The sequence below is a fragment of the Panthera onca genome, chromosome B4 (assembly GCF_046562875.1).
Source record: "Panthera onca isolate mPanOnc1 chromosome B4, mPanOnc1 haplotype 2, whole genome shotgun sequence".
NCBI classification, from domain to species: domain Eukaryota; kingdom Metazoa; phylum Chordata; class Mammalia; order Carnivora; family Felidae; genus Panthera; species Panthera onca.
Window position 1 is genome coordinate 123,563,755 of NC_138345.1, and position 12,096 is coordinate 123,575,850.

Consider the following 12,096-nt stretch of genomic DNA (forward strand, 5'->3'; position numbering starts at 1 on the left):
AGTTAAGCATCTGACTCTTGGTTTCACCTCAGGTCATGATCTCAAGTTTGTGAGTTCAAGCCCTACATTGGGCTCTGTGCTGACCCGGCAGAGCCTGCTTGGGATTCTCTCTGCCCCTCCCCCACTTGCTTAATCTCTCAAAAATAAACAAACATGAAAAAAAAATTCTGAAAAACTTTCTTGGAAAAATAGCCCTAAGTAGAGAGCCAACTCCTCTATCAATTACTTTTGTCCTTTATAAACTCAGAGGAAGACTTGAAATATGTATATTACTTTCCTAGGGCTGCCATAACAAGTACCACCAACTGGGTGGCTTAAAACAATGGAAATGGATTCCCTCCCAGTTCCGGAGGCCAGAGGTCTTAAACTCCAGGTGTCAGCCAGGCCACGCGCTGAGACTCTGGCTAGAATCCCTCCTTGCTTCTTCCTGGCTTCTGGTGGTGGTCCGCCATCCTTGGTGCTCCTGGGATCGTAGTTGCATCCCTCCGGTCTCTGTTGTCACCTAGCATTCTCCTAGTGTGTGTGTGTTCTCCTCTTCTTGTAAAGACACCAGTCATGTTGGATTAGGACGCACCCTGACGACCCCGTCTTAACTTGGTTATATTTGCAAAGAACCTGTTTCCAAATAAGGTCACCTTCACAGGTACTGGGGGTTAAGACTTCAACATCTTTTGAAAGAGGACACAATTCACCCAATTACAAAGCTCATTTAAGCTTTTCAGTTATTTTAAAATTTATTTTGTAAGAATAATTACATAGTAACATGGTTTCTCAAATTTGGGGGTAAAGAACTTGGCGACAGTCCAAGTGACATCTTTCATAATTTTGTCAAGTACACAATTAAAGAACTTCAAACTCTGGAGCGCCTGGGTGGCTGAGTCACTTAAGCATCTGACTTTTGATTTATGCTCAGGTCATGAGCTCTTGTGGAATCAAGTCCTGCATTGGGGTCTGTGCTGACAGCACGGAGCCTTGGGATTCTCTCTCTCCTTCTGCCCCTCGAGGACCCCGATTGCACGATTGCACACGTTCTCTCTCTGAAAAATAAACTAAAAAAAAAAAAGAACTTCAAACTTTAAATATTTCAACTTAATTCAGTTTAGTAGCACTTTCCAGTTTTGGAGAAATATTAACTTCATACCATAAGCTTTCAGTGTCAATGGCACTTTTATTATAGTTAATTCAGAATTCCCATTATGCCATGATAGTCAAGCTTCTTCAGAGAAATAGCCCAGAATTATAAGGGCAGGGAACACTGCAGACATTCTTTCTCACATAATATTCAAGACTACGTATCTATTCAACCACATGCAAAGAAGCTGATGATACATATTTTGGCAGTTTTCGAGAAATAGTGGTCAATCCATAATCAAATCTCAACGCATCAGCTAACACCTGAGCACCTCCTCCTGCAGTTCGCACTGCATTAGGTGTTTAAAGACAAGCAGTTGACTCAACAGACTTTAAAAAGATGTATTTAATACTTAAAATATTCACGGAGTTCTTGACAGAGTTGTATTTTGAAGTTTCTATTGCTGAGAAACTTGAGGTTCATATTGTCTCTTTTTCAGTCCCAGAAGCTCCGTTTTGAGTTCTCCGGGCTTTGGTGGAATTTCAGGTATTGTCTATCAAACAAAACAAAAAAACACAGATGCCGGTGCTTTCTTAGACTGTAATTAACTGTGACCTGAAAGGCATCAAAGAACATAAAAAAGTAGAACAAAAAGTCCCTGCACTTTTCATAAATCACTCAATCATAAATGTGCACTCAATCATAAATCCTAATTATAAGAACCTGTGTCCTCAGTATTACAGGACTCACAGAGGGTGAGTTTCCATCAACATTAAATGACAGATCACAATTTTAATAAAGCTTTCCACATTTTGAAACTCATTCCCGCACCACTTAACTCTCCACCATGTGCCTGGCACAGAAAACAGGTATTAGAAATCAACTGATTTATTCAAAAACAGTAAGTGCCTATTATGTGCAAATTATAAAGAGAAAAAAAAAAAAACAACTGACTTCAAGAGAAGTGGTCAGGAAAAGCTTGACGTGACAGCTTTAGTGACACAGTGAGATATAATTCATATGCCATACCATTCACCTGTTTAAAGTATATGATTCCAATTCAGTGGCTTTTGGTGTATTCACAAAGGTGTGCATCCCTCATACAATAAATTCTAGAACCTTTTCATCACTCCAAAAAGAAACCCTGTGCCCATCAGCTGTCACTACCATTTCCACACAATCCTGCCCCACACTAAGCCACTGCCCTGGGCAACCATTAATCTTTTTGTCTCCACAGATTTGCCTATTCTGGACATTTCACATAAATGGAATCATATAACATGTGGTCTTTTGTGAGTAGTTTCTTTCACTTGGCATGTTTTCAAGGTCTGATCCATGCTGTCAAATCTATCTGTACTTCATTTCCTTTGAGGACAGAATAATATTCCATTAAAAGGATAGACCACGTTTTACTTATCCATTCACCAGATGATGGACATTTGGATTGTTCCCACTTTTTTACTCTTATGAATAATACTTCTGTGAACATCTGTCTGTGTGTACAAGTTTTTGTGTGAACGTATGTTTTTATTTCTCTTGGGTATAAACCTAGATGTGGAATTGCTAAGTCCTATGACTCTATGTTGAACTGGGTCAGGAACTGCCAGACTGTTTTCCAAAGCAGCTGCACCATTTTACATTCCTATCAGCACCGTAAGGGGGTTCCCGTTACTCTACATGCTCACCAACACTTCTCATGAGCAGTCTGGTTTTGTTTTGTTTTTTTTTATTAAAAAAATTTTTTTTAACGTTTATTCATTTTAGAGACAGAGAGAGACAGAGCATGAATGGGGGAAGGTCAGAGAGAGAGTGAGACACAATCTGAAACAGGCTCCAGGCCCTGAGCTGTCGGCACAGAGCCCGATGTGGGGCTCGAACTCACAGACCGCGAGATCATGACCTGAGCCGAAGTCGGTCGCCCAACCGACTGAGCCACCCAGGCGCCCCCAGTCTGGTTTTTTTAATTATAGCCATGATAGTGGTTATGAAGTGGTATCTTACTATGGTTGTCATCTGCATTTCCCCGATGGCTAAAGACGCTAGCATCTTTCCATGGGCTTATTTTGTCTGAAAAGGTGCCTTCTGAACAAAGACATGAAGGAGGGTGAGGAAAGCGGCCACGCAGATATCTAGGAGTGTTTCGGGCAGAAGGAACCACAAACGCAGAGGATCTGTGGCAGGAACGTGCCTTTACGCACAAGGAAAATCAAGGTGGTCAGCACAGCTGGCATAAAGTATTCGACTAGAAGTTAGGAAGAGACGAGGACAGAGGGGAAAAGTGGGTGCAGAGATGCAAAACCAGTGGAGAGTTCTGAGCAGAGGAGTGACATGACCTGACTCAAGCCAAGCGTAAAAAGAGGACAATGGCTTTTATTGAGGAAAGACTGGAGGGGAGCAGGGGTGGAAGGCAGAAGCCAGACCAGGGAGCTAACACAGTCCCTGAGGTGGGAGGTGACTGACAGTGGGTCGAACTAAGTGGCAGCAAAGGAGGTGGTGAAAAGCAGTGAGATTCTGGATATATTCTTCAGGTTAAGCCAATGGGATTTGCTGTCATGCACAGTATGAGACAGGTGTTAAAGAGGACTGCTAGGTTTGGGCCTGAACAACGAGAACAATGGAGTCACCATCCACTGTGATAGGCAAGACTTCAAGGGCAGGTCTGTTGGAGGAAGGCCAGGAGCTCAGTTTTGAACATGCTCACTGCACATCCACGTGGAACTGTCCAGAATGATTCAGAGACATGTCTCTTTCTATCAGCTATCAGCTTCCCCTGTAAGGTCCTGAGGAAAGGGACCACATCGTAATCTCCTCATTTCTTACAACCCTATGAGGTTATAAAAAGCAGGCAAAAACTGTGCTCCATGAATAAATCATTGCTCAGGACCCTTATAAGCTCATAAGATTATAGAGAAAATCTTTAATTATTTTATATAAAACTGCGAGATTATTCTGGTATAATTTAAATCACATCAAAAATCTCAATAGCTTTTCAATGCCTGAAGTCCAAATACCGTGATCTGGTTCATTTTACCCTTTGTCTCCTAACAACTAATTAATCCTAAAGAAATAAAATAGTTTAGGAAAGAATATGGGGTTTGGGGTTTGGGGTCGGGGTCAGAGTCAGAGGAGACGTAGGGACTTAAGAGACGTGCTTCACAGCAAAATTCTCATTTGGAAGTGAAAATGACTTTCCACAAAAACCAGTGATGAGAACTGGAATAAAAGCCAGAGTAACTTGTCTGACAATTTCCTATCTTAAACTAGTCCTAAGATGTTGACATTCCAATCCCTTTAATACAAGCAAAGAATATAGTTTGTTTCCTGTCCATTAAACTGTGAAAAAGAATTAATTTAGAAGGGCTCTTTTTTCCCCCAGGTCACAAAAGGAAATTATATGGGGGCGCCTGGGTGGCTCAGTCAGCTGAGTGTCCGACTCTTGATTTTGGCTCAGGTAATGATCCCAGGGTTGTGGGATGGAGCCCAGTATCCAGCTCCACACTGATCATGGAGCCTGCCTGGGATTCTTCCTCTTTCTCTCTCTCCCTCCCTCCCTCCCTCCCTCTCATTCCCACTGCCCCTCTCCCCCACTCACACATGCTTTCTCTCTCTAAAATAAAAAAAAACAAAAAAAAAGGACAAAAAGGAAATTATATGAAATCACAAAGCCCTATAAAATATAATATACTATACTGTACATCTGAAACTAATATAACACTGCATGTTAACTGGAATTAAAAGAATTAAAGAAAAGAATGAAAAGAAAAACCTTAAAAAATAATGAAGTACAGTAACAGCAGGTTTCAAATTTCTACAAAGTATATACAACCACCCACTTACACACACAGGCACACATGTGGAGTAATTTCAGTTGCCAATACATTACAAAACTAAAATGATAATTCAACTTTTATTAAAAGAAAGATAGCACTTTTCTTTACAAAATATGTAATATATATAATATAGATTTTTATATATTATATATATACATAGTATATAACTTTTAAAAGACTAAAAAGTTTACTGACATCAAAATTTAACAACGTTGGGGTGCCTGGGTGGCTCAGTTGGTTGAGCATCCAACTTCCGCTCAGGTCATGATCTCGCAGTTCATGGGTTCGAGCCCTGCGTCGGGCTCTGTGCTGACAGCTCAGAGCCTAGAGCCTGCTTAGGATTCTGTGTCTCCCTCTCTCTGCCCCTTCCCTACTCATGCTCTCTCTCTCTCTGTCTCTCTCAAAAAATGAATAAACGTTAAAAAAAATTTTCTTTTTTAATTAAAAAAAACAATGTCAGCAGAGGTTCTAAACAGCAGTTTGTGTGTATATGGTTGTGTCTGGAGACGACCAAAAATGAACACTTTAACATGAGTCCTGAGACTGCATTTTTTCGACCACCCATTGTTTTGATAATAAATAGATTATAAATTAAGGAAAACAGAACCAGTAAAAGTAATGCAAAAGTAAATGAAACTGCAAAGAAAAGCTCAAGCAAAAGCACGCTTTGTATCCCAGGACAGAGTGTCCGCCTTGCATCCTTGCCTCCATTCCTGTTCTGAGGAGCTGAGCTGCACAACTCGAAAAAGCATCCTTGATGCTGCTCGCTTAAGACAGTACTGAGCACCCGCTCTAGGCAGCCATCAAGGTGTCTTCTGCTCTGGGCTCCACCCAGACCTTCCAGCTGTAAAGACTGAAAGCCCCTACAAAGGCCAGAGGTTGTTACAACAGTGAGTCATTGCCAGAACAGCACCAACAGACGCAGGTAAAGAACACAAATCCTTTAAATGTTAGTAAAGCATCCAGCATCCTACACATAGCTGGCCAGCCCTAGCCGTTGTCAAGTCCCTAGAGAGGTACCCTACTGCTGATGTCATCACCCAATCAGGATGAAGTGGCCTGAGACGCTTTAGTATGGTCCTTCTAGAGATTGTGGTTTCATGCTGCCTCTTCTCAAGGTCCGAGCAGCAACCTTGCATAGTCCCACTTATAATGAGAAGAGTGAATCAAAGGGCAATTTTTTGGTCAATTCCCCAGGGTCAAATAACAGGCAATCCTTCCTCTGTGATGCCTGCCTGATGTCAATTCCTTATGAATTAATGACTCAATTACATTTCTGTGGAAGGTTCTTACACCTTTTGGTCTCCACTAAGTATCCTTGATGCATCCCCAGAACTCAAAGGAGAAGTCTATGGTGGTAAGAAAGAGCTACGTCAGCATTGTTTGTACAAAAACTAGGTACCACCAAAATGTCACTAGGGGATTGATTAAATAATATATGGAACAACCATATAAGGAAATGCTATTCAATGGTCAGAAAGAAAAAAGGCTATTGATATAAACATGTGTCTATTCATATAGATTTTAACCGAAACAAGCAAGTTACAGAGAATTGTGTATACGAATGCCTATTTACATATAAACTCTGTGTGTGTGCTTATTTCAACAACAGTAAAAGTCTGCAAGTAGGCACTAATCAAAAAATGGTAGACATGTGGGGAGCAGACTGGGGAAAGGGGGTTTTAGTAAATGGGAAGGAGGGATTTGCACATTCTCATCTACACGCCTGAATTCAAGCTGAATGTTGTACGTTGGTGTTATACTACTTTATTAACAGGATCCAAAAAGAGAAACACTAAACAGAAAGCTTGGGCTTCAAATCCTCAGTAAGCTATGTGATCTTGGGAAATCATGTTCACTCTTCTGAACCTCAGTTTCTTCCTCTGAAAACAAGAATACCTCCAAAACCGTCGTTGTCAATTCACTAAAACTGGAAACACAAATGGTTGGTTCTCTGTGTTACCTGTCCAGAGTCCAGGCAGAAATGACCGTTCCCTATGCGGTGCTCCAAACCACTCTATTCACACCTGTAGCATAATACCTAGCACACACTTGTCATTCTTTCGCTGTGCTTCCTTGCCTCCACCTCCACCAGACCAGAAGTCTTCAAAAGCACCTGTAATTCCCAGTTCTAACTCAATGAAGGCTTATTAAAATTAATGTAAGTTTCTCCCTCTTTTGAATGCCTATATTCCCTCATTCTTCAATCATTAAATATTTATTGAGCATTTACTACATTCTAAGCTCCTTCCTAGGTGACTGAGATACAAGGGTGAACGACGCAGGTCCAGTCCCTTCATGGAGATTACATTCTGGTGGAGGAAACAAAGAGCAAGTCAATAGACAAAGGAATAAAATACTTGCAAACTGTGACAAGTCCTTTCCAGAAACAAAGAACAGAGACATAATAGCACAGAAGCAATCCTTTAGGAACTGTCCAAAGGACCTTCATTGCTGGAGGAGATATTTGAGCAGAGACCTGACGTTTTGAAGTAGGAAACCAACCCCAAGATCTGGGAGGAAAGCATTCCGGGATGAGAAAAAGCATGGCCTTGAGATGAGTACAGGCTTTATGAGTTTGAGAAACCGCAAAGAAGCCAGTGTGGCTGCAACAGTGGGAACAAGAGGTAAATGGCAGATTCAGGCCAGTGGTAGGCAGGTGACAGGCTAAGACCCCTGTAAGGCCTTGTTAAGAACAGGTCATGCATTGCTCTTAATGCAATGGAATGCCATCATAAGGCTTCAGGTCCAAAGCAGAGGTGCTTCTAATTTCGTTTTAAGATGGTGTGCGACGCTGGGAGGAGAATGGAGTGGTCCAGGAGCCAGGACCACAGCCCCTCCTGCACTCACCAGGTCCGGCAGGTAGTACCTGTGCACCACTTCGGCCCCGGCGCACATGGCCAGGAGGCTGGCGGCGAACATTTTCAAGTAGGTGGCCCAGGACACGCCCGCGGGCATGGTCGGTGGGCTAGACCGGGAGGAAAGGCGGAAGGTGTTAGAACGCTCCCAGCTCAAGACGAAACAGGCCACCGCGTTCTCTCCCACCCCGCGCCCCGTGTCCCCAGTTACGAAATGAGCGCGCTGAGGGTCCGAACGCCCCCTCCACGCCCGAGAGCAGCCTCCCAGGGGCTCTTAGTGTCGGGGCTGGGCTTTTGGAACTTAAAGGCAGATCTTGCACATCAAGCGGAAGGCCGACACCTGGTGGCTTCCCCGCGACCCTATCAACCCTAACAGAAGGGAAACTGCACACCGCACTCCCTACTGGCCCTAACGGCGCGCCCGGGGAGACCTTACCGCGAAGTGCCCTACTTTCCGCAGACTGTCCCACCACGGCCGGAAATGCGCCGGGGTAGTAGCCGACAGCCGGCGGGCGGAACCAAAAGTACAGGGCCTGGGAGCCGCATCGGACCGGAAAGTTGGGGGCGCGGGCACGTGACCAGGCAGAGTTGGGACTTTGGGCCGGAGCCGTTGCCTATTCTTTGTCTCTCTTTTTTTTTCTTTTCTGATTTCTCTTCTCTTTCTTTTTCTTTTCTTTTCTTCCTTTCCCTTCCTTTTTCTTTTCTTTCAACTTAATTCGGGCTTATGACTCTCCCTACAGTAAGATCTGCCGTATAGTCGGCTGTCGAATTTCGGGCTCGGAGCTGGCAGGATTATTGTCCCCGGTTTGTCCTTTCACACGCCCAAGAAAGTTGCTTGCGTTTACCACCTTTTTAGGAGGGGGTGGAGGTTGGCATGCTGACCAGGACGTGCTCAGATGAGGTCACCCTCTAGTGAGTGAAGTTAAAAGCTCTCTCTGTTCTTGTGCCCGGCGTCCTTTGACCTGAAGCAAAGGCACACTCACACTGTTTCCTTAGGCTGCGGGGCTACTGGAAAAAAAGAAAACTGAAGTCGACATTGTTTAATCTGTTCATATTTAGATTGTGCTATGACTATGAATTGATTTTTGTTGAGAAAAAGATAACGCAAGACTATATTCTGAAGGCTTTTGGTTGTATATAAAACATGAATCATGATACACTCAGCTTTTAAACACTTTTATGGAGGTATATTTGACATAAACCACATATTCTAAATATGCAAATTGATGAGGTCTGGCATTTGTACACCTGTGTGACCATTACCACAATCAAAATAACATATCCATCACACGAAAAGTTTCTCTGTGCCTCTAATTCCTCCCACAGTCTCCTCTGGATCGACCACTGACCTGCTTCCTGTCACAACAGATAAATGTGCATTTTCTAGAATGCTCTGTAAATGGAATCCTGACATACTGTCTTGGTCTAGCTTACTTCATGCAGCACAATTATTTTGAGATTCATCCACATTGCTGCATGTATCACTAGTTCACTTCGTTTTACTGCTGAGTATAATTCTACCACAATTGGTTTATCCATTCACCTTTGGTGGACATTTTGGTTGTTTCCAGTTTGGGGCTTATAGGAATAAGGCTTTTATGAACAGTAAAATATATCAAAAAGACTAATATACAGGCCTGTGAACACATGCTCCGTTTCTGTTGAATACTTTCCTAGGAGTAGAATGGCTGCAGCATATAGCAGGTAGGAGTATAGTCAACTTTTTAAGAAATTGTCAAGCTGTTTTCCAAAGTAGGTATCCAGTTTCACACTCTCACCAGCCGTGTTGACAGCTCCAGTTCTTCTCCATCCTCTTCCAACACCTGGTCTGGTTAATCTTTTTAATTTTTAGGGACTCTAGTAAGTTGGTAATGGTGTCTCATGACTAATGATGCTAAGGATCCTGTTGTATGCTTATATTTGGTGACATATCTGTTCACATCTTTTATCCATTTTTTATTGTGTTTGGTTTTTTATTATGAGTTTAGTCATCTTTATGTATTATGGATATAAATCTTGTATCAGATAGATTTGACCTGTAAATATTTTCTCCCCGTCTATAGCTTGTCTTTACTTTTCCTTAATAATCTTTTGAAGAGCAGAAGCTTCTAACTTTAATGAAGTCCAATTTTCAATTTTCTCTTTTATGGATCATGCTTTTTGTATGCACAGGGCAAACACCCAGGAGACTGGCCCTGCCTGCCAGCAGCAGAAACGATTTCCTATCCAAGAGCCTAGCTTCTTACTTCTTGAGCTCACCACTCAGAAACCTTCACTTCGCCTTAATTTCTGCAATATTCTCCCCTAAGTCATTCACTTAAAAGTACATAGGGGCTACACATTTATTCATGTTATTTAGTTAACATGGGTTTCATGTTAGAAAGGAGCTCTCAGGTTAACTGATTTAAATAGATGCCTCAGAAAACAAGTAATTTTTGTTTATTTGGGATCTTGCTCTGTATCTCACATTCCTGTCTCTGAGAAGTGAAAGCTACATCAGATTTCAAACATTAATCAAATTCCTGACATATCTGTTGAAAATGGCAGATACTGATTAAATTCCATATTAAAGGTCAGAGGTTATTTTCTAAAAACAGTGCAGAAAATAAATTAACTTCTATTAGGATAATTACACTCTTTCTAAAAAATTTTTTTAAATTATACATTCTTGGGGCGCCTGGGTGGCTCAGTCGGTTGAGCGTCCGACTTCAGCTCGGGTCATGATCTCACAGTCTGTGAGTTCGAGCCCCGCGTCGGGCTCTGTGTGGACAGCTCAGAGCCCGGAGCCTGTTTCAGATTCTGTGTCTCCCTCTCTCTCTGACCCTCCCCCGTTCATGCTCTGTCTCTGTCTCAAAAATAAATAAACGTTAAAAAAAAATTTTAAATTATACATTCTTATGGGGCGTCTGGGTGGCTTAGTTGGTTAGGCGTCCGACTTCGGCTCAGGTCATGATCTTGCAGTTTGTGAGTTCGAGCCCTGCTTTGGGCTCTGTGCTAACAGCTCGGAGCCTGGAGCCTGCTTCGGACTCTGTGTCTCCTTCTCTCTCTGCCTCTCCCCCACTTGTGCTCTGTCTCTATAAAAAAATAAGTAAAATGTTTAAAAATTTTAAATTATACATTCTTATAAACTAAGAAAGGATATACTTTAAAATTCTTGAGATAGAATATGTAATAAGAAGTTTCAGGACAAGATCTTTAAGGCAAGATAAATACTGGCTTAGCACAGCTAAAACGGATTTGGGGGGCACCTGGGTGGCTCAGTTGAGCGTCCGACTTCGGCTCAGGTTATGATCTCGTGGTTCATGAGTTTTAGCCCCACATTGGGGGCCAACTTGGCTTTAACTCACAACACTGAGATCATGACCTGGGCTGAAGTCAAAAGTTGAATGCTTAACCAACTGAGCAACCCACGTTCCTCTATCTTTTGAGTTTTCTGCCATGAATCCAAAATCATTTTATGCAGTGCCCAACTCCCATTCATATTGTAGTCTGTCAGTAACGAGTCCTATGTATGTGTATCTTGTGTCTCTCTTCTTAGAAGGACACCAGTCATTAGATTTAGGGCCCACCTTAATCCAGTATGACTTCATCTTGACTTGATTACATCTGCTAAATAAGCCCACATTCACAGATACCAAGTGCACACAAATGTGAGGGAGACAGTATTCAATTCAGCACAAGCTCCTATCACCTACTCAAAAACTTAAGTACATAAGTGAAAGTTTAAACATTAACTGGAAAAAAATGTTCAAAGGCTCATAAATTTTCAGAATAAGAAAAGTCAGGGGCGCCTGGGTGGCTCAGCTGGTTAGGCGGCCGACTTCAGCTCAGGTCATAATCTCAAGGTCCGTGAGTTTGAGCCCCGCGTCGGGCTCTGTGCTGACAGCTCAGAGCCTGGACCCTGTTTCGGATTCTGTGTCTCCCTCTCTCTGACCCTCGCCTATTCATGCTCTGTCTCTCCCTGTCTCAAAAATAAAACGTTAAAAAAAAAAAAGTCAACTCTTTTGAAGCCTAGAAAATCTTGTATTCTCCCCTAAAATGAATGTTCGTTAAAGCCCCGACACACAGATTTTTTTCTAAATCATTTGCTTGGAACATGTAGCGACTGCCCCAGGGCAACACCACAAATACCCCATTTTACAAAATAAAGCTTAAGTATTAAAGAGCTGTAATAAAAGGCTGAGTAGATACAAGAGAGTGTGTGAACCACAGGTCTCCTCATTTGCTCCCTCTCATTTGGTAGAATAAACTCCATTATAATGGCTTTTCAAGCTTTTTTTGATTGTGATTCACAGTAAGAAATACATTTATAGGATCATGGTATGTACGTACGTTT

General features: G+C 42.3%; 1 protein-coding gene across 1 annotated transcript; it reads right to left on the reverse strand.

Annotated features, from left to right (window-relative positions):
• Positions 1 to 708: 708 nt before the first annotated feature.
• Positions 709 to 8,421, reverse strand: UQCC6 (ubiquinol-cytochrome c reductase complex assembly factor 6). The gene is made up of 4 exons (XM_060656576.3): positions 8,197 to 8,421; positions 7,753 to 7,870; positions 1,485 to 1,625; positions 709 to 1,049 (listed from the first exon to the last, which is right to left on the reverse strand). The coding sequence occupies exons 2-3, from the start codon at positions 7,858 to 7,860 to the stop codon at positions 1,530 to 1,532; spliced, it is 204 nt and encodes a 67-aa protein (XP_060512559.1). The 5' UTR covers positions 7,861 to 7,870; positions 8,197 to 8,421; the 3' UTR covers positions 709 to 1,049; positions 1,485 to 1,529.
• Between the last annotated feature and the right edge of the window lie 3,675 nt (positions 8,422 to 12,096).